Here is a 23,699-nt window from a genome sequence, read left to right as displayed (position 1 = left end):
ATGCTGCAGGAAAAGTAACATACCATATCAATTTATCTGAAGGCCATGTAAAGTCTGAACTGAATGACAGCTGAAGCTTAAAACTATTTCAAGGCACTATACCTGGTATGTTCAACTGATGTATTTTTCTCATCAATTACTGCGATGGCCACAAGCTTTCCTGAAATGAAGAATGACATATCTAAATTCTATAATCCTAATTATACAAACTTTCCAATTATTACTGTACTTACGAACAGGAAAATAGTATATAGCTTATAAATCCAATTCCAATTATTTTAAACATATTATGTTTAACAGAGTGAAACTCTGAATTATTTAACATAAAGTGATAAATTCTAACCTACCTCCCACCCCCAAAATGTAAATATCAATTAGTGAGTGAAAGTCGCTCAGCTGTGTCCGACTCTTTGTGACAAGGAGTATGTCAAGGCTGTATATTATTACCCTGCTTATTTAACTTATACACAGAGTACATCATGAGAAATGCTGGGCTAGAGGAAGCACAAGCTGGAATCAAGACTGCCAGTAGAAATATCAATAACCTCAGATATGCAGATGACACCACCCTTATGGCAGAAAGTGAAGAAGAACTAAACAGCCTCTTGATGAAAGTGAAAGAGGAGAGTGAAAAAGTTGGCTTAAAGCTCAACATTCAGAAAACTAAGATCATGGCATCCGGTCCCATCACTTCATGGGAAATAGATGGAGAAACAGTTTAAACAGTGGCTGACTTTATTTTTCTGGGCTCCAAAATCACTGCAGATGGTGGCTGCAGCCATGAAATTTAAACACACTTACTCCTTGGAAGCAAAGTTATGACCAACCTAGGCAAAGCATGTTAAAAAGCAAGAAACATTACTTTGCCAACAAAGGTTCATCTAGTTAAGGCTATGGTTTTTCCAGCGGTCATATATGGATGTGAGAGTTGGACTGTGAAGACGGCTGAGTGCCGAAGAATTGATGCTTTTGAACTGTGGTATTGGAGAAGACTCTTGAGAGTCCCTTGGACTGCAAGGAGATCCAACCAGTCCATCCTAAAGGAGATCAGTCCTGGGTATTCATTAGAAGGACTGATGTTGAAGGTGAAACTCCAATACTTTGGCCACTTGATGCAGAGAGCTGACTCATGTGAAAAGACCCTGATGCTAGGAAAGATTGAGGGCAGGAGGAGAAGGGGACGACAGAGGATGAGATGGTTGGATGGCATCACTGACTCGATGGACATGGGTTTGGGTGGACTACAGGAGTTGGTGATGGACAGAGAGGCCTGGCATGATGCGTGCAGTTCATGGGGTCACAAGGAGTTGGACACGACTCAGCGAGTGAACTGAAGTGGACTATATAGTCCATGGAATTCTCCAGGCCAGAATACTGGAGTGGGTAGCCTTTCCCTTCTCCAGGGGATCTTCTCAACCCAGAGATCAAACCTATGTCTCCTGCACTGCAGGCAGATTCTTTACCAGCTGAGTCACAAGGGAAGCCCAAGAATACTAGAGAGGGTAGCCTATCCCTTCTCCAGTGGATCTTCCTGACCCAGGAATTGAACCGGGGTCTCCTGCATTGCAGGCAGATTCTTTACCAACTGAGCTATCAGGAAAGCCCCAATAATGGTAAATATTTAACAATTCATATACTCAAACTGCATTCTTTCACACAACTCACAAACTGATGAAAATAAGTATTTTGTTGAAAATTAATACAAACTAACAAAGCACTTCTTCCTAACATGTGGTTGGCTTCTTATAATTTTTGTAGTTTATATCTATTTGAGACCATTCAGCTAGTTTCTTACAGCTTTCTTTTTGTATCTATATTTATATTTGCTTTGCTTATCATTTTCGAGCATGTAACTTCAAGAAACCATGCCAACCTGACACCCTTATTTTCCGCACAAGTACAAGTGTGCTTTCAAAGGTTGTCATTACTTGTATTCCAAATTCTATTACAAAATCAGTCTTCTGAGGACAGGTTTCTGGTGGTTATTTTTTTCTTATTTCCTTATCATCCAGGCTCTGTTTTCCCTGTCACTACTGATTCTTTAACGAACACTTTCTTGTTGTTGCTAAGTCGCTTCAGTCATGTCTGACTCTGTGCGATCCAATAGACTGCAGCCCACCAGGCTCCCCCATCCCTGGGATTCTCTAGGCAAGAAGACTGGAGTGGGTTGCCATTTCCTTCTCCAGTACATGAAAGTGAAAAGTGAAAGTGAAGACGCTCAGTCATGTCTGACTCTTTGCGACCCCATGGACTGCAGCCTACCAGGCTCCTCCATCCATGGGATTTTCCAGGCAAGAGTACTGGAGTGGGGTGCCATCGCCTTCTCCGAATGTACCCTTTCTAGCTAATCTTTTTTCCACATGTATGTTCTTTGGTAATATTCATCTATATTCTCATAAAGTTGAACTGGCATTCAGGTCTGAAAGAAGGAATGATATTATGAAATAGAAATTAAAAACTCATTTCCTACAGATTTATGTAATCAGTTAAGGAAAAGCTTTGTAGAGTGATGGAGAGTTGTACATATGCTGTTACCAGTGTCTCCAAGTTCATACAAGAGGAAGCCGTCCATCGTAAGGTAATTCTGAAACCTCTCCCTGTTGATCCAAGATGACAGATCACCATCTTCATACTCTTTAAAACAAAGTTAATAAATTAGAGTACAAATATGACATTAAAATGTTTACAATGTTTAATCTAGCAATATTTATAAAATGCCTGACACAGGACCATAATCTTAAAATCACAAACTTCATTTTTAGAAAGCTATTCGAAGCAAACAATCAAATGTAAAAAGAGGATTAATACACAGAACAATTCATCATTATAGCATCATTAACACAGCAAAAGATAAATAAATAAAAATATAGGAAATAACTGAAATACCCTAAACAGGAAGTAATTTAAATCATTATGGTACACATTGAGGAAGGCCATTTATACATTTTTAAAAATTACAATAATTAAGGGGTGAAGCAGGTGACAAAATAATACAACACAACTGTAATACTGCCAAAAATGCAGTATGTAAGAAAACTGACAGAATGATAAAATGAAGGCACATATATACTCCTACTACATAGTTTTCCTGGGCTCATGATTATTCTTGGATGATGTCCTTATAGACAATTATTTTACTCTAATTTCTTTGCTCTTCTGTATTTTATGACATCCTTTTTCTTATGTAAAACAAAATCACATATAACATCAAACACAGTATTTTAGCCCTTTTCTAACATCATATACTTCCTCTGACAGGAAATATAATATCCAAGATAATTCTGTCCTAATTAGAAATGTAAGTCTGAAAAATGATCACAACTGCATGAAAAAGCAGCTGATGGAAACGCCTACCAACGTGTTTGAAGGAAGACTGGATTTTATTGACTTCTTGAAAGATGTGCTTTTTCGGTCACTTGCTAAACAGAACGTTTTCAAGTTATCACACCTATAAAATGAGTAATATGACACAAATCTGAAAGCATTTATGGATTCAGATTGATGACTTAGGAGAGTAAACATAAAACCAGAAATTGATCACTGGGTCACAATCTCCACTCCAGGTCAAATTTTCTGAAGATTATACATGAAAGTGATAAAACTAAAACTCATTAGGAAATATACCACGCCCTCTGAGCTTCATCCCCATGCTCCTGACATTATCAACAACAATGAAAAGGCAGGAGAAGCAGGCTTCACTGTGGAAGATGGCTTATTTCTTCCACTTCTTTGTGTGTCTCAAATGTCAGACCCTTTTAAAATGAATTCTGAATATTTTAAAGTAATGTAGAGAAACTGCATAGGGCTCATTTCTAAAGAAGGCAAATGATTTGATTAAAAAAAAAGAAAAAGAAACTTATTGTAAGGAAACTCAGAATGAAAGACCACTGAGTGGAAAACATGAAGCTGAAGGGTAAGAAAACCCAGCAGTCACTGAGCTAATGGGTTTTGTGAACAGTAGGTGCATCTGACAGCAACATCTAAGGCATGTAATAGACACAGCATTTTAATCATAAGCTGTTTTGTTTTACATCAGTTAAAATGCTGGAACTTACCATCATAAACAAAATAGGTTTCATCTTTGAAAACAAGCACGGCGGGCATCTCTTTCAGGGTCACATACTGCATAAACCAGAAGAGTAAATGAGTTTGACAGTTAAAATTTTTCAGTTGGTCACCATGAGTTTTAAAAGTTTTGAAAGATACTTGGGGGAAAACTCACAATGCTAACAAAAAAATTACAAATGGTTAAAAAGAACACAATCAATCTCAAGCTCATTCAGTGACTGGACTTGTTACCTCTTGATACATCCCCTGGTATGTGCCCTGTCTGCTATGGAGGAACCATGGAATATTCTTCGAGTTGCTAACAGACAAAGATATCACAAGAAGTGGGGTCCAGGCGGCACGCTGAAATGGCAGAGGAGCTTGGGCAGAAGTAGCAGGCAGCACAGGCCCATCCTCCCCCCAACTCTCAGGCCGTGTGACAAAGACTCCTTCACTGCAGCTGTGAGTCGGCTTCCTGTGAACCCAGGAGGCATCACTACCTCAGTGGAGAATAAGAGATGCTAACATATGGGAGAGGCGAGAACAGGCTTAGACTGGTTCATGAATGAGAACTCATAATGGCAATAAATAAGAAGAAATTCATTCAGTGGGTGCCTGCTTCTTAGCCCTGTGCTGTGCTTAGTCATGTCTGACTCTCTGCGACCCCATGGACTGCAGCCCGCCAGGCTTCTCTGTCCATGGGGATTCTCCAGGCAAAAATACTGGAGTGGGTTGCCATGCCCTCCTCCAGGGGATCTTTCCAACCCAGGGATAGAAGCCAAGGTCTCCTGCATGGCAGGTGGATTCTCTACCCACTGAGCTACCAGGGGAGCTGTGTTGTACTAATTTCAAAAGAGAAAAATTACAGAAGAGAAATCAGCATCAGAGCAGGAAAGATGTAACTTGGGTAAGCCACAGAGAATTACTACATGACATAAAAATGAACAAATTAGTAGACGACTAATAAAATAAAAATAATAAAAGGAAGGACAGCTGTCCTGGAAAGATTAAAAGGGAGGGAGGTATGTCTCAGGTGATACAGAATGATCTGGTTACAATGCATTAAAAAATTCCACAGCACCATGAAGACAGCCACTGAAGGGCAGCGGTAAAGCCCTCAGGAGAGGCTCTGCCATCAAGCACGCCGCTAGTCACCCATCCATACTGATGCTCTCGGAGCAGTTCAGAACATCCCATGTCTCTCCCTTCCAAGGGCATCCCTGAGTCAGCCATTCCTGAAATCACACACCTGTGAGGCACCTATCCCCATTACTCCTCTGAAACCGTTTCTCTTAAAACCATCAACTACCTCTACGGGGACAAACACCACTGTTCCTTCCTCAAGTTGGTGTTTCACAAGCATCTTGCACAACTGGCCACTCTTCTCTTACATACCTTGTATCCTGGCTTCCCTTTCACCTTGTTTTCCTACTTTACTGGTGAGTTTTTCTCATTATTCTCTGCTGTCTTTAGGACCCGGGACCTTTTACCCACCACCCTCCCCAAATTTGCACTCCATGTTTGAGAAGTTTATTTTATTATTTATGCGGCTGTGACTTAACTCCCAACCCTTATATCCAACAACTTATTTGATGTTTGTACTTGGATGCTTAGTATGTCAAATTAAAATAAACCTTCAAAACTCGATCTTTCCTCCCATACCCTTACCTTGTTCCTTCCCCAGTATTCCCAAGCTCCTAAGTAACACTACCAGCTACCTACCCAGTTGTTCAAACCAAAAACCTAGAGTCATCCTTTTATTAAATTACTAAAGCACCTCTTTATTTTGCAACTGAACAATTCAAAGTCACAGCTAGAGTCTTTTCATGTTTGAACCTGAACAACTATTTCTCAATCAAAATGAATTACAACCAGAGAACACGTATAATGACTTATTATTCATCTCTTTTCCTCTAGGGCAAGCTCAAACAATTCCATCTCCAAACATAATTCTATCCTTCTCCCTAATTCTTTTACTACCTTTCAAGCCTAAATCCTAGATTGTTTCAAGAGCTCAACTGATCTTCCTGATTGAGTCTCATCCTGATCCAGTCCCTTTTGCACTTAGCAGAGGAATGTCCTTAAAACAGACTTGAGACCAAGTCCTTCCCTAGCCCTTCGCACGCGTGGCCATGATCTGTAAGGCTTCCACTGGCCTCTACCTCCCTCTCGTCTTTCTCACTGCAGTACAGCCGCAGTGGTGACCGCTGTCACTCCACTACGCCGGGCAGGCTCTCATCCAGGGCATTTGCATCCCCTGGTCCTTGTTTCTGGTTTACTTTGGCCACAGACCTGTGTGTGGCTCCTTCATGTCCCGTAAGTCCCAGTTCAAATATATTTTCTCCTCAGACAGATACTTCTTGATCAACCAGTCAAGAGCAGCCATCCCACCTCTAAATGACTACACTGCTGCTTTTTTTTTTTAAAGCAGTTATGATATCTTGTTCACAGCTTTGTTTCCCGAGGACCCAAGCACAGAAAGACTCATCTACAATACTGAAATTTAATCCACTTCCCCATCCACAAGAACATAACCTCTACCGTATGAGGGTCCTGATGACTTTGGTTGTCATCAATAATCCAGGACTTAAAACTGTGCATGCCACAATGATTAAAGAACAATCAACAGTTGTTGAATATACATATTAACACATTACTTAAAATTCAACTTAAAATATTACCGCAGGGACGACTTCTTCTGAGGCAGAAAAGAAGTATGTATATACAATTAATTCTGAAGCAGCATCAATGTATTTCTCCTGTGAAGATACAAACAGAAAAAAGGTAACTTTTAAACAGTAACCAAGATCAAAATTCATTCCTCATTAAACATTCAGAGCAAGTAGTATCATTGCTAAGTATTAATAGATCACGACAATTTGCTACCTTAAATCCTTTCATTTGGAAAGATTAAACATAAATAAACTGTTTCTTAGGCAAAAGACCATTATAACTAAGTGCTTTTATATGACTTCAAATAATGTTCATTAAATAAAACAAGCTCAAATTACATTAATTTAATTTGCTAATGAAGAGATAAGTGCATGTCCACACATGCAAACATACACATACATGTATACAATAATCTTAAAACAGTGAGCTTTTGCCTATTACACTCAACTGCATGTTGCAGTCTCAAAGTCTCAAAATGCTGAAAAGCAATACAGAATTTAAATAAATAGGTCAAGAACAGAAGAAAGACTAAGGTAGGCCACATCCACCCACTTTTTACTCAATTGTTTCATGAAGGCAAATACTATAGAGGGTATATGACAAAGTGCTTTTATTATAAAAAACACTTAGATTGAACTAAAGTATTCCTAATAACGATGAAATAAGTCCTGAGTTTTTCAAGAAAGTCTTCATTATACAGAAAACTAAATTATAATACATTCTGTTCTTATGGATTAAAAAATAAAATCATTTGATACCTTCAGAGGTGACTCTCCACCTATATAAACAAAAAATACACGATGTCTCTTCTGCATATGTTCAAACATTTGCTGACTAGGAAGTGGCCGAATTAGAGCCCTGTTTGAAAATAGAACAAATGAAAAAAACCTTGTACTTGAACTAAGAGTAGTACATACTTTATTTCTATTTATGTCAGCCCATCATGTCTAATGTCACAAACTTTTATTACTGTATGAATTGCCTTTTAAGTATATCATTCAATCCACATAAATCTTATAAACTATAGCCTGTGACCACTATTAAAATATAGTACCTACAATTTGATCTACAATTTTAAAAAATAAGCTTTAAATATGTCCCTCTGGAGAATATCACCTTAACCAATGTTTGGATAGGCAAAGATGGGACTATAATCCATTTAGAATCCTCAGCTAAAAACAAAACCATCCACGTGAGAGGTGATTTTTTTTCTCCCTTTCAAAAGATCATTCACACAAACACACTGTGAAATATACTATTCTAGGAGTTAATAACATTATATTTAGAATGTTTATGTCTTACTCTGTCCATTTAAATGCTATGTAGTTTTAAAACACTCTATAAAGATTAAAATCTAAAATGTTCCTAGGTATGTTATTCTTCTAGGGAAAAATAAAATGGAAAATGGTAGCATATAAGAATTTTATGAAAACAAAACTGTAAGAAGTTTTATTATATATTTCAAAGCCAAATAAACTGAGAAATGAACTACATCAAAGGTGACTATAAAACATATGACTTATGAAATATTATTAAAAGCTAAGAGGCAGTCTGCTTCTAAATGTGGTCTATAAGATTTTTATTCCATCACATTTGCAAAAAGAACAAAATGTATTCTGCAAAGGCAAACATATTTTCAAAATGCACAGTTCTTTAAATGCATTGCATCACTCTATTCTAGTCTCTATTTTCACGCGTGAGTAATTAACTGGTAAGTGACGCAACTCCAGAAGTGATTCTTGAAATTTCCTTTGCAGTAGATTCAGTCCTGGTTACATCAGGAGAAGGCCATCTTAAAATTGCCAAAACATAAAGACTAATCTAAACCACAGGGGAATAAAGTAACCCCACTAGAGACCCCCTCATGTAATATAAAGTTACCTCAAAATTATCCACAAAGCAAATAAAATGAAACATGCAATCAGTAAGAAAATACAGTAAAAATTATACTTTATCAAAGCTTTGCAAACTTTAATATTCAAAGATCATTCCTAATTCTGTGTCTTTTCTCAAATAATTTAAGCTAGATAGTATCATGCCACCCAACAAATCTACCCCAGTATTTCAATTTAACTTAAAAATATTTAGAGCTATCAATATATTACATCCTGTCAAACTCATAAGCTACTATATTTTCAAAGTAACCTACTTTGATAAATGTTCTCTTCAAGAAGTTATACATAATCCCACTAAACAATTACATGCACCAACTTTCTATATATGCCAGCAAGATGTAAATTAAAAAAAAAAATCACCAGATTCAAACCAAAAGGAAAGACAAAATTCGTTTTCTTAGCAGTAAAACTTCAGAGATCTGAAACTCAAAAAGATCTCTGGGTTCTAATTACATTATATTCTAAGCAAAATGTGCAACAATACCTCACAGCTGGCATACAGGAGCATGTGAAAGATGAGGGAAAGAATCTTAGTTACATCTCAAAAGCATCTTCACGTATCACAGGCTAGGGATTAAAGTCTAAGACTATTCAGAACATCACGTTGTGGGGTTTCTCTTAACACTGAAACTAGACAATGAGCAAAATAATGTAAACCAGGTCGTACAAAGGCAAAACCATCATGAAATAAAAATTAAGGTTCACAAAGCCATTAGAAGTAATCAAGTCTTGAAAATGTATTAAAAAAAATCCATTGGGGAAAAGCTCTTCTATACACAAAATAAATTGAAATGTGAGTGAGGTCAGCAAGTATGTAACATAAATCATGGACCCCTTTATTTTTCTAGAGAAGCTCTTTGCATATGCTGTGCAACTCTATCTCTCCTCATAGACAATTTTATTTAAAAACCTAAAAATATGTATATTCAGTGCAGTTTATTAAAATACATTTAATTTTCAAACACTGATATCCTAAAGGCCTGTCAGAATACAAACTTACCCTGACACCCTGTGAGCAAACTCAATTATATCATCTTTTGTTCGTGGTCCTCTATAATTATACGCTAGGTCTCCTTTTAATCTTAAAAGAAGAAAAGAAGATAAAAGTTTACATTAACTGTTTTCATATTTAATGATAATCACTCTCTATTGTTACACAAATTACAGCATACAAAATAGTAAATGGAGTTTTAGAAGCAGCATAATCATGGGGAAAAAACAGCTGAACACTGCCTTCAGGGGATCAACAACTCAAAATGCAAAGAAGAAGACTATATTTTTCTAAAATTATGTGAAAATATTTTACTCTATGTTTGATAGCTACATATATTTATCCTTGTAATAAATGAAAAACATACACATTCATGGTAAGGAACTCAAAGCATAAGTCTTACTATCTTCTCTATTAAAAGGTCAGTGAAAGCACAGGGAATTAATATTTTGGTAAAGATAAATCCAATTTTAAGCAATACAACAGAGTAACGTGATAAATGCACCAAGATTACAGGGTAAAACAATGCATTAAAAACACCTCTTCTAGAAAAATTAGATAATCTTCTATAATCTTGCCAATGAATTGTGTCCAACTAACTGAAATTTTAAAAGTTGTGAAAGCGCAACAGAACACCTATAATTAAACCAAAAGAATAAAAAAGATAATTAACTGAACATAGGAAACTAAGAGGCTTAGCAAACATTTTTAAACAGTGGGAGAAGGAGCGAGGCCAACACAGAACCCAAGGAATTAAAAAATAACTTACTTTATTACAAAAATAAGTTCCCAAGTAATTCCTCAGGTCTTCATATTACCAAAATAAGGATGAGATCAGGATTAAACTCATGAGAAAATTCAATAAAACCATGATTACAAAACAAGGCCTTTAGAATTATCACAAGATATTTTTTACTGTATATGCTCTGTGACAGATGTGGTCAAATCTATAGGTGATAACTAACATCCATCAATTTTATTCTCTTTTTCTTTCACCTCTAATGAAGCAAGTCTATTTTAATTATAGAAAAGTAAAATCTGTTAAGAGATAGGATTCACAAGTTAAACAGAATACACTCTTGAGCACCTGAGGGGTAAAATACCTGTTGTAATTTACAACTGTACACCTTTGTCCTGCTAAGCGCCTCTCACAGTCCAACTCAAAACACATTTGGTGAATTAGCCTTAAACCACACATTAACTTAAGTGCAAAGAAAAAGCACAGATGGATCCCTTTCCCTGGACCACACTGCACCTAGAAAGAACTGCTGAACCCAAGTCTTCAATTCTCCAAGGAAGCTACTAGAAATATAATAAAATGTAAGTAGAGTGAACTAATAAAAATACACATATAAACATACAACACTCAACTTACAGCTTAATTGTTGGATAACCTCGAACTCCAAACTCTGAAGCAATGCCTTGATAAGAAAAAGAATAAATAATTCTAAATTTTTTTAAAATGAGAAACTAGGTAATAAATGAGCCTTTTACTTAAAAAAAAATATATACTTATACAAACCCATATAGATATGTTGTTCTTAACTCTTAAAAAATAATGTAAACACACAAAAAAGGAAAAAACATGACATTCTCATACAAAATAATTACTTGATAATCCAACTTATGACTTACACAAAAATACTATAACAAAATAAAAAATAAATTCCAAGAGAGTAAGTTTTATCTATAAAGTACTTATTTTAAAAGATGTTTTTTTTAAAAAAAATTATATATAAATATATATATACCCACACATATATAAAGTCTCACTCTTCATTTGACTTCATTTACAGGATACATTTCTCCAAAAAAAGGCCCATCTCTTCCGTTAGTGTTTTCTGAGTCTTAAAAGAACTGCTTTGTACTTTAATTTTAAAAACATGAACTGTAATTGCAAAAATATTATCTCAAAGCAACATTACTTGTTTTAAGTTTCTGCTTTTGTAACAACCTAGAGTATTAATAATTTCAGTTACTTCAAAGTTATTGTGAAATCTCCACATTAATTAAAATAAGATACAGTCACTACAATGGCATCTTTTTAAGGAGAACAAAAAATAGTAACGAAAATAAGGAAACCATAGAGAATTAGACGACTTTAAGAGGCATAGTAATCACTATAGAAAATCAAAACTATACTACTTTACAGATTTAAGGCAACTGGGACAGAAAAAAAAGAAAATATTCTCAGTAGGCAAAATACAATATGTTTACACAACTATCCTAACTTATGCAAAGTATACTGTATTTACTCACATAATTGCTCCCTCTGTTCATTTTCTTTTATTTCCAGAATATTTTTTATGACAGTTGGGTATAAAAAAACTGGGTGCTGATTTACCAATCACTTTAGTAATCATTAATTTTGGTTTCTCTCCCCCGCACCAAAACACAGGAAAAAGACAAAGTGAATTTGTGACAGATAGTACCGAAAATCTCTCCTCCTTTCTTTTTCAACTCTAGACCTTTTCCCTTAAACATGAAGAGAGGTGACTAGGAGGCTCTGGCCAGTGATCAACAATGGCTTTTATTAGAGATAGCACAAACAATAGGGGTGACAAAAATAAAAACCTGGTGTATACATATGAAGATACAGGTCCTGTCTTTGAATAGCCCTGTGAGCTTAGACCAACACATAATTTATCGTGCCTATCTCTAACTTAGGACTTAATTCTATCAAGTGTTACACATACATATATATAATTGAAGTACAGTTGGCTTTCAATATTATATTAGTTACAGCACAGTGACTCAATATTTTTATAGACTATGCTCTACCTAAGGTTACTATAAAACATGGCTGTACTTCTCTGTGCTGTGCAATACAGCCTTGTTGCTTATTTACACATGGTTTGTAGCTCTTAACCCCAGGCTCCTATCCCACCCCTCTTTGCTTTCCTCGCCCTACTGGCATCCATACTTGGTTTTCTATTATCTGTGAGTCCCTTTCAGTTTTGATATTAATATATACATTGGTTTTGTCAGATTCCACAAACAAGTGATAACATACAATATTTATTGTTTTTTGTCTGCCTATTTCACTAAGCATACTACTTTTTAGGTCCATTCATGTTGCTGCAAATGGCAGAATTTCACTCTTTTTTTATGACTAAATAGTCCACTGTGTATATATGTGTGTGTGGGTGTCTCTCTTTCTCTGCCTCTCTCTCTCTCTATATATATATACATATATACACATTTCTTGCATCTTCTTAAACCAATCATCTGTTGATGGGCACTTGGATTGTTTCCATGTCTCAGTTCAGTTCAGTTCAGTCGCTCAGTCGTGTCCGACTCTTTGCGACCCCATGAATCGCAGCACGCCAGGCCTCCCTGTCCATCACCAACTCCCGGAGTTCACTCAGACTCATGTCCATCGAGTCAGTGATGCCATCCAGCCATCTCATCCTCTGTCGTCCCCTCCTCCTCCTGCCCACAATCCCTCCCAGCATCAGAGTCTTTTCCAATGAGTCAGCTCTTCGCATGAGGTGGACAATGTACTGGAGTTTCAGCTTTAGCATCATTCCTTCCAAAGAAATCCCAGGGCTGATCTCCTTCAGAATGGACTGGTTGGATCTCCTTGCAGTCCAAGGGACTCTCAAGGTATTATAAATACTGCTGCCACTGGGGTGCATATATCCTTTCAAATTAGAGTTTTCGTTGTTTCCAGATATATACCCAGGAGTGGGATTGCTGGATCATAGGGTAGTTCTAGTTTTAGTTTTTTAAGGAAGCTCCATACTGTTTTCCAAAGTGGCTATATCAATTTAATTCCCACCTACAGTACACAACTGTTTTCTCCACATCCTCGCCAACATTAGTTATTTGTAGACTTTTTGATATCAGCCATTCTGAGAGGTGAGAGGCAACATGCCTTTGTGGCTCTGATTTGCATTTCTCTAATAATTAGTAATGTTAAGCATCTTTTCACATGCTTGTTAGCCATTTGTATGTCTTTTTTGGAGAAAAGTCCATTTAGGTCTTCAGACCATTTTTTAATCAGGTAGTTTTTTTGGATATTGAGTTTTTTTGATATAAGCTGTTTCTATATTTTGGTATTAAACCCTTATTGATCATATCATTTACAAATACTTCTGGGTCAAGGATATTCTAATTGAATACCGTTATTGAGATTGCCCTCTTTCAAGTAAAAATAGATTATGTGAGTAAATATGTTCTTAATGCTCCTCACCTCAAATTAAGAAGGCAGGCAAACATAAGCCCTGATTACCTTCAAATGCATCTAATTAAGTGCCAAAATACAGAGACAAATGTCACTGATCTGGAGAGGGAGGGTATAGCTAGTAGCAACGGCTTACATAACTCAAAATCTATACAAATCAAATAAAATGAAATATGCAATCAATGAGAAAAATGGTGGTGGAATTGTATAGCTGATGTTACAGTTCTCGTAACAGGCTGCAGTGAGAGAATCCCAGCTCCACACTTCGTGCCATCACTTAATCTCCTCGACCTCAGTTTTCTTGCCTATAAGATGGAGTTGATACCATCCACCCTTTAGCCACTCGGTTCTTTGAAGGTTAACTTCCATCCCTGATAGAATTTCAGCTGACAGTGCTGGGGGAGGGAGGAAAAGGGAGCTAGCGGCATCCAGTGAGCAGAGGCCAAGGTCGGGGCTGAACACTGGACCATGCACAGGCAACTCTTCCCCCGAAACATCATCAGGCCCCAAATGTCCACCGGACCAAGTTGGAACAACCCTGAAATACAGTCACTGACTAGAAGGGCTTATACTCTAGAAACGTACGACTGATCTGCAAATTTATCTGCAATCACAGAATAAAAATAAGAATCTTATTGGCCAAATGCCCCTGAAAGTTTATACATCACAGAGGGGTAAAATATGATCTTTATATAAAATGATGTCACACTCAGGCATCAGTGTGGAATTTTCAGTGGAATTTTCAGTGGTTTCATAATAGAAATCAGTACATGATTACAGGTAACATCGTAACATTTTAACTTTTGGATGAGAACCTTTTTGTCCTCATTTTTTAAGGAATATGTAGAAAATGAAAGGCCAAAGTAACATCTGAATTTACACTGGACATAATACATCAAATAACACTAAGAAGTCATATAAACAGTTAAAACAAGCCATCAAGAAATATCTGATACAATTCCAAATACATATTGCAGGATAAATCAGCAAAGTTCAAATCTCTCCCATTCAACAATTCTATACACAGAGACTTGCTGGATTGAATATAATGGTGTTTATTTCAATCACTGCAATTACATGATTGAGAACTAAGCTACCCTCAAGTAGTCTTAAGAGATTTTCTCTACTTGATCACTGAATAATCCTATCCCACGCCAAACTGAAATCCCTTAACGATCCATCAAAATTATACTTTACTTCATGATTCTCTAACTCAAGAATCACCCGAAGTCCATGTTAAAAAAACAGATTCTCATGACTCAATCTCATTTTCATTTGGTAGGGGAGGTGTGGGCCTTTGTAATCTGAATTCATACTGAGCACCAAGGTATCCTAATACAGGTAGCCTGCAGACTAAATGCTGGGAAACACTGATGCTGTGCCCATCTGCAAAGCCACCTATGCAGACGGAAGAGACACACAGGAAACTGCCAGTCGTCCAGGGCTACACCATTAGAGGCAGAACACTGCCCACAGCTAGCCTGAAATGGAAATTCAATTTCTTCACCTGTTTGAGTCCAAGTTCTACTAAAATGCCTGTATTTGAGCTGCCCTGAAATATTCAAGAAAGCTGTAAGAATTATATGCCAAAAATCTATTTGTAATCTCTAAATAGTTTTTGAATACTTAACAACTTTCTTTTTTTTTAAGGAAGATGGTATTTTTCTCCATAGCACAAAAAACATCTTCTTGATCTATAAGGTGAAAAATGCATCCATCACTGACATCAAACACTACCAGACAATTTACTTGTTTATTGACTTTGACTCAGTGAAACGAATGAATTACTATATAGACAAGTGTACGTGTATGCACGTCTAATCAACATACATGCCTAGACATAAGCATTACCTTTCACGAAAGTTAAAAGGAGTGATTTTTTAAACACTGTAAAAGATTATATCAAGAAATATCCACTCAACCATACTATCTTCGCTCTAACTTCTTACCATCCATCTCACCCCCTCCTAAAGTCACAGCAGTTCACTTGTGTGACTCAACAATTCTAGTTCTAATATCTCACCTGCACTCTAGCTCCCCATATTCCCAAGCATCAATAAAGCAAAACACCGCAAAGTTGGAACAGCTACTAACACAAAAACACAGAATTAAATGTAATTGTTTTTTTCCTGGTAATGGTAATATAGTCCAGTGTGAGTTCTGCTAAGACTCTTACACTATTATTTTCAATTGTTTTTCTTTATATCAGAGTCAATCTATCACATCTGTGATTTAACCCTTGCAAATGTCTATTAAGAATTACTGGCTCTTTACTCCCCTGCCACTCACTCAAGTCTGGCCTCCCAGTATCCTATATCAAGATGCATACAAAAGTCAGCTTAGATAATCTTTTTGCCTATAACTGCTCTTTTCATCCTACATGTTTCTGCCAAAAATATTTTTATCAAATCATCTGCCTTCTCAAAAATGTGTGTTAGCGCTCTATTGACAACTGACAAAACCCAAAACACCTTGTTCCACCTGAGAGGCTCTTAAAGTCTGGTATTATCCCTCAGTGCTTGACAAGCGCAAGCCATTGTGCCAGGGCTTTTGAATAAGAAATATTAATACAATCCTCACAACCTTGAGAATTATCACTCTCTCATTTACAGACAAGGGAACTAACATTCAGCGAGATTAATACTTCCCCAAAGCCACAAAAGTAAGAGATGACTGACCTGGATTTAAAACATAGGTCTGTCTTCTTCTAAGTTTATACCCAGAGTACAAAGCTTACTTCCTAAAACGAAATACGCTTTCGTATGTCATACTTCCACTTTCTTCATTAATTAATGCAAAAAGGAACCTATTTTTTTATTGCACACTACAAGAGATTGTACATGTGCTATATCATTTTAATCTCACAACAACCAATACAAAATGCATCATAATTAAACACTTACTGGTGTAGAAATTAAAGTTTAGCGATTTGGTAAATGTTAAGAAATGTTCCCCGGGCTACGGGAAACAGCAGCAAGCAGAGTGGGATCTGATCTACTTTCTGAGCCATGCTCTCCCCGAGTCTGTGTGACACCTCATATTCTCTGAACTTAATTTTGCCTTTTCCCAAATCCTTTAAGACAGGTATTGGTAAACTTTACCTGTACGGGGTCTGATAATAAAGCTTTTAGGCTTTGTGGGGCGATAGGCTCTGTTGTAACTACTTGATTCTGCCTCTGGGTCACAAAAACAGCCACACAGACAACAGTAAACTCAGAAGTGACTCTGGTCCAGCGGAGCTCCATGCACAAAGCGGGCAGGGGCCAGACTGTCCGGGGCTGCGGTCTGCCAGCCTCTGCCTGAAGACATTGTAGTCTCTGGTACAGACTCGCTGAACCCATCTTCAGCTCTACGATTTCCCTGTAATACCCTCTCTAATGTGAGAACTCTCCTGGTCCCCACTTGCGTGTATGTTAGCTCGCCTCATCCTTCGAGCTCCCGTGGACTCCTCTACCATGCCACTCAGGCTGCTCAGACAACAAACACTCCTTCTTCACCCTCAGTGACATCCAGAGTTCACCACTCCATCTCCTGTAGTTGTCTCAGGCAACTGATTATCTCAAGTGGGCTCCCAGCAGGAACAGGGACTTCCACATCTGTAGTAAGTATAAGATTAACAGAGACTGCGTATCACACGTTCAACAGTTAACCCATCTAACCTGTAAAACACAGTCTGAAATCTCGTCTTCCTGTTACCTTAAATACTGCTTCCTGTAATTAAAACACTTGCGTTACGAGAACAGAAAAACAATAAACCGAGTAGCTGCTTACTGGAATAGGAAGTAGCATCCATCTTTCCCACTTTCACTGGAGAACCGAGGCTTTTCATCTCAAGACCAACTTCATTCCAAATCGGTTCCAGCTTTTTACAATGGCCACACCACGGTGCATAAAACTTGTTTGGAAAAAAAGAGAGGGAAAACCACTAAGATGCTGTACTACTGTGGATGTCAATCTTAACTGTAAAAGAATCTTTTTCCCTAAACAACTGGATAATAATCTATTTTGGACCAAAAGTCTAAATATAATTTTTAAAGTGGTTACAAAATGAACATACACACATACAAATCCAGACATGTCAACTTCCAGGATACAACTCAACACTGATATTACTTTAAAGTCATTTTAAATGGCTACTGATATCTATTTCAGATACCTATTTAAAATAGACAATTTACAATTAAAAACATCTTTGCTCCCAAATGAGTTATGTCCATGTTAGATATAACATTAAACCACCAAATGCACTTCACATATCATATGCACACCCCTTAAGTGTTAATGATAAACATCAACTTATTTTTATTGCAAAAACTGCAGTACAGTAGGTGACTCTGCTCCTGTAAGTATAACCACTGGTAAGACAGTTTGGCACAGCGACAAGTCAGGCTGATGAAACTAAAATCCTGGTCCTTCCTTCTTCAGGATCACCAGATGGTCAGGGTGGTACTTAGGCGCCTCCTATTAGGCAGCATAACAAAAACTGTTTGTTTTGTACTTTTATGAAATAAGATTTAACTCTCTTGTAATATCAGCCTATGGAAACGTTCAAACATATATCACAGGAGACAGATAAACCAGGAGCTTCACGCCTCGCTGCCTGGCTTCAGTGACCGTCAGCTCTGTGCGTCTCATTCCATCTCTCTCCTGCCACTCACCCCGCTTTCTCACTGAGGCATGTCAGAATGCACCCAGACATCCCAGGGTTTAAACACATTCAAAACGTCACAGCAAGGAAAAGAAGATGCAAAGCTGATTCCCTCACTACCAAGATGAAAATATGACTTTGATTGCCAAGTGATACTAATATTCTCAATCTCTTGGATGAAATGAAATACTGAGTGGATTCTGTGATAAAACCATACCATAATCTTCCTCAGACATCATGCACACGTGGACTTGCTGAGAATTTCATCAAAAACAGGTTCCCCTGCCAGAGATCCTAAGGCTCTGAGGTTCCCTTTAATATAAAAACCCCGAGAGTACCACCTGAGAAGAAAAGTGGGCTACGACACTGGTACTGGTTCTGTCTGTTACCGTATTTGGGTGAGGACAATGGAAAGTCACATTTAAAATAGGAGAGGGATGGGTGACCTGTACAAAAAATGTAAATACTCACATCTACAAGCCAAATGTCATCTTTTCGATTTTCTTTAAACCTAAAAAACAAGAACACAGATCTTGACTGTAGGTTTCCACTTTACAACAGAATAGCACAGGTAAAGATAACAAATTGATAAATACGGGGGCACAGGACAAATTTTTTAGTAAGTTTTACTTTAAAAGTTTTACTCAGTGACCTCTAGATCTTATCCATTTAACACCTTAATAAAACAAAAGCAATGATAAAATAATTAGGAGTAAAAATTCAAGCGGGACTCTGCAGAAACATAAATGCTTCAGCTTGGAGCCCCTCTCCTCTACTTACACCTGTGCCTAACAACGAACAGAGCAGGGCAGGGTCTGGGGTGAGCCTTAGGAAGTCTGCTGGCAGGCCTGACCCCTGGGTGGGATCTGGGAACCTGACTCTCAAGCGGGTTCCCCCATTTCCCGTTAAGGGGTTTACAGTAAAAAATTCTATTTTATATTCATCTTGTGGGGCTACCCAAGAAAGTGTCATGGCCACCTTAAGCAAACTGTTCAACCAGAACGCTCTAACCGATGGCCATTATTCTTGATGTCTTTGCAGGCAGCTCTGCACCCAGAGGTAAAGGGCGGGGGCCACTGTCTCCCATCATTTGATGCTTAATAGTCTCTCTCCTAGGCAATGGCACCCCACTCAGGTACTCTTGCCTGGAAAATCCCATGGACAGAGGAGCTTGATGCTGCAGTCCCTGCAGTCCAACAGCAGTCCCTTTGAGTTGGACACGACTGAGCAACTTCACTTTCACTTTTCACTTTCATGCATTGGAGAAGGAAATGGCAACCCACTCCAGTGTTCTTGCCTGGAGAGTCCCAGGGACAGCGGGGCCTGGTGAGCTGCCGTCTATGGGGTCGCACAGAGTCAGACATGACTGAAGTGACTTAGCAGCAGCAGCAGCAGCCTCTCCCTTATCCCATCAATGGGAAGGAGCTGACTGGTACAGAATCCCAGACAGGGCCCCACGTGGAAAGGAAGGTGTCAGGTACACCCATGACTGTGCTTACTGATGTGGGGCTAGGGCTGCAAACCCTAGGCATCACCAGATCCAGTGCCCTCAGGCAATCTGCACAGCAAACAAACATGGTCTCACAGGACCTGATGGTGCGGCCCAAGTCAGTGTAATGGGGACGGCTGGACCCAACCTAGAGACAGTGTCATCTGCAGTCAGGATCCAGAGAGTCCCTATGTGGCGATGAGGAGCCAAGGCGCTCCATCTGCCGAGAACACTCTGGCCAGCATGGTCATCAGTCCCTGGGGAGTTAGTTTAGCCCCGGCCAGGGTTAGACAAGCAAGGCAGCCTTCTCACTCTGGTTCAGTCTTCTTCAGCCATGGCAATCCCTGCTCACCAGCCCAAGCTAGGATGGTGCCTGAATTTCCAAGTGCCATCCTCTTGCGGGCCCAGAAGGCAATTCGCTGCATGTCTGCTCACTCTGGGATGAAGAATAATTCAGTCCCCATGTTCAGCTGACAAGCATAGAATCCTCGTTGGCTACTTCCTTTAGTCCCTTAGTCAGCACAAGGCCATTCTGTTGAGCGTCATGGACAGAACACAGCGCCTATCAGGGGCAGGACCGACCCTAAGCCCAGTGCCTCATCTTCACAGGCATCCAGCAACAGGCAGGAGCAGAAAGCACAAACCCAGAAGCCGGGCCCGGTTAATGGCCTCCTTGCCGACTATCCTTGATTCCTCACCGCAGACCCAGGAGCTCACAGGAGGCTCAGGTGGCCGCGGACGCCAGGAAGGTGGGCCAGACAAGCTTTTCACTTACAGGAGACTCTGTTCTTGCTGTTGTTGTTTAGTTGCTCAGTCATGTCCGACTCTTTGTGACCCCACAGACTGTAGCCCACCAGGCTCCTCTGTCCATGGGATTCTCCAGGCAAGAACACTGGAGTGGGTTGCCATTTCCTTCTCCAGGGGATCCTCCTGACCCAGGGATCGAACCTGCATCTCCTGTCCTGGCAAGCAGCTTCTTTACCACCTGGGAAGCTCATTACAGGAGGGCCAACCCTGTCAGTTCAGCAGCACCCAGCTGAGGAGAGTCAGGGCCCCAGACTCGTGCACTGGCTCACCCCCGCTTTCTCCTCCTCGGAAAGGAGCAGGTCTGGGGTGCCACACCCTTCAGGGCACCACGAACTTTAACAAAATCACCTCAGTGTTAACAGTGGCTTCTCTGAGAATCGAAGCGCCTGTAACAATCCACGAGGGCGCCCAATACCCACCAGGAAGGCTGCTGAGCGCCCCGCGGGACCCTGGGGCTCTCTGCTCGTCAGAGCACCCTGCTGCGGGCAGGGGTGGTGAACAAGGACAACCAGCCAAACGGAGAGTCAAGACTTGACTCACTCACTGCACCAGTGCAGGCCAGCAGACAGAAACAAGCTGCCAGCTCCTCAGCACTGAGAGATGCATCTCACCCGGGAGGAGGCCCGAACCAAAGGCGTCTGCCTTGCCAAGGACCCACACGCAGAGGGGAGGGATGAGGGAAGGGACAGGAGAGGAGAGGTACCGAGTCCATGTGCAGAAAGGGTCTCAGCCAAGCCCCTCAATAAGGAGGTTTCCCTAAGCAACGCCTGAGGCAAGGCCCCCACCAACATGACTCCACAAGGGGCCCCAGGCTGAGAATGCAGACGCACACACAGGAGTCCGGCTGGCCTGGGGGCCTGAGTCTGTGACTAGAGCTCACGGCACCCCAGAGACCGGGGTGCACTGTCTGTGCCCCACGTCTGGTGCGGGGAGAGTAGCTTCCCCCCAGAGCCCTGCCAGGAAAAGCCATGTCACTGCCTATGCTCAGGCCTGAAAACCACACACAGGATTCTGGTCTAAAGCCGGACTCCTCACCTACGACAAGTAAAGCCTGGGGATTCATGCTGTGTTACTGGATGGTTACCAAACTCCAGCACCCACTCAGTAGTGACTAACAATGTACAGGTAAAACAGAAGACTCCAGCAGTTTTTCCTCTTGTGACTGTTCATAAAACTGCCCAGTGCAATCCCATTTTGTGCACACACAGCACTTAGTGCAACTCCTGGAGCAAAACTGGTGCTAGGTAAGCACTGGCCATTGTTTGCTTTTAAAAGATTATATTCACACAATGTAGTGCCCTTGAAACTAACATATAAGTCAACTACACTCCAAAACAAAAAAAATCTACCTCCAAACAAAATTAGCAAATTACGTACCACAGATTTACGTGCTCAGTAAAACAAGTGTTATTTTAAAAAATACTGGACTCATACCAGTATTCATACAACATCACAGCTGGAAGAAATGAAGATACTATTTAAAAACAGATATACTCACGAGTCATCTAGATCTTCCACGTGTCCTTTACAGAAAGCCAGATCCAGCAGAAAAACTGAAAACAAAAGACAAGATGTATACAGTAAAATACATGCTAATTTATCTTATGGCTTCCATTATATGCTTCCTCACCTATAAAATGTTTCCAGTTTTTTACAACCTCCCAAAAAACACACCATTCATCCGAGGACACAAATTAGGCAAAAGCATAAGTTGTTCACCTGTTTAATAAATATTCATGACCATGTGGTGACAGCAGGCTCTACCTAGGCCAGTAATTCTAAAGGACGAAAGTTCCTTTTAAATACATTTTTTATTTCATCCTGTTTTTCACCATCTCATCTTTTGGGGGTAGATCTTTTGGGGGTACATTGTCTGTATTTCTTTTCCTCTAGAAGCAATTATCTTCTCAGCGATAAACTTCAAACACCATTCAAAAATATTGTCCCCTCCACCTCCAAATTGACAGAAACAAAATTGGGTTGGACTCCTAACACTGATCACGGAGCAGCGCCGGGCACGCGTGGGAGCTAAACGGTGCGAGTGGACCCATTGTGGGGAGGACGGCGAGGCGGGCCCGAGACTGAGCAGGACCAGCCGGTCCCCAGGCCACACCGCACAGCCCCGGGGCCCGGCCAGGACGCGCCCGCGCGGGCGAGGATGCCTCCGAGCTGGCCAGGCTCAGAGCCCAGGGACGAGCAGGTGTGCGCGCCCGCCGGGGAGGAGCGCCCTCGACGCCCGCCGACGGAGCCCGCGCTCCGCGAACCCCCTGCCGCCCCGAAGGCCGGTCAGAAGGCCCGCGTCTCCGGCGGAGCCGCGCCCGGTTAAGGGCCCCACAGCGCCCACTCTGTGTCGGGACCCGGGGCCCGGGACGGGAAAGCATCTCGGCGGCCGCGCAGGCCTCTCCCCACACGGAGACGGTCCCCGCGCCCGCCTGCACCGCCCCCGCTGCCTCTACCTGCGGCCCAGAACCGCAGGGCGGGTCCGCGCCTCCGAGCTGCCATGCTCGCCGCACAGGCGCTGCCAGAACCGACTCAGCGCCAGCGACAGAAACGAGCACCGGCTGCTGCCGCCTGCGCGCCCGGAAGGGGAAGCCGGCCGGCCGGCCGAGCCGCGGAAGGGAGGCGCGGGGCTGCGGGAGCGGGCGGGGCGCGCCGGCCTCCGCGACCCGCCCAGGCCCCGCCGACCTCCCCCTCTGAGCATGCGCGGAGTCGCAGTGCCTGCGCGGGGCCGGCACGCATGCGCGGAACTGGCACGCATGCCCGATCGCGGCCCCGAAGCCCCTGCGCCCGGAACCGCCTCTGGGAGCGTGGGAACCTAGGGTGCGGGCGTGGGCGCCAGGGCGTCTTTCCCGGAAGTTAAATGCGCGCCAGACTTTGAACGGAAGACGAGGTAGACTAGCAACGCTAGAGATTTAATCCTGCTATCTCTTTCACCTGCTGCTCTTATTCAGTTGATAGAGTCC

At 40.8% G+C, this 23,699-nt stretch overlaps 1 protein-coding gene across 2 annotated transcripts in view; it reads right to left on the bottom strand.

Annotated features, from left to right (window-relative positions):
* The window catches only part of TMX3 (thioredoxin related transmembrane protein 3), a 38,046-nt gene extending 14,686 nt beyond the window's left edge, over positions 1-23,360 (bottom strand). The window contains exons 1-11 of one of the 2 annotated variants that reach the window (NM_001102289.2): positions 23,193-23,360; positions 22,235-22,289; positions 18,912-18,951; positions 17,564-17,687; positions 10,982-11,027; positions 9,616-9,696; positions 7,479-7,578; positions 6,729-6,806; positions 4,056-4,122; positions 2,536-2,634; positions 103-160 (exon numbers count right to left, since the gene is read on the bottom strand). In NM_001102289.2, coding sequence (NP_001095759.1) covers positions 103-160; positions 2,536-2,634; positions 4,056-4,122; positions 6,729-6,806; positions 7,479-7,578; positions 9,616-9,696; positions 10,982-11,027; positions 17,564-17,687; positions 18,912-18,951; positions 22,235-22,289; positions 23,193-23,238 — 794 coding nt within the window. In that variant the 5' untranslated portion in view covers positions 23,239-23,360. Of the gene's footprint in view, positions 1-102; positions 161-2,535; positions 2,635-4,055; positions 4,123-6,728; positions 6,807-7,478; positions 7,579-9,615; positions 9,697-10,981; positions 11,028-17,563; positions 17,688-18,911; positions 18,952-22,234; positions 22,290-23,192 lie in introns of those variants that run through there. The other variant, XM_024984410.2, reaches the window with a different exon arrangement.
* Between the last annotated feature and the right edge of the window lie 339 nt (positions 23,361-23,699).

The sequence above is a fragment of the Bos taurus genome, chromosome 24, assembly GCF_002263795.3.
Source record: "Bos taurus isolate L1 Dominette 01449 registration number 42190680 breed Hereford chromosome 24, ARS-UCD2.0, whole genome shotgun sequence".
Taxonomy (NCBI): domain Eukaryota; kingdom Metazoa; phylum Chordata; class Mammalia; order Artiodactyla; family Bovidae; genus Bos; species Bos taurus.
This window is presented reverse-complemented; position numbering and strand designations above follow the sequence as displayed.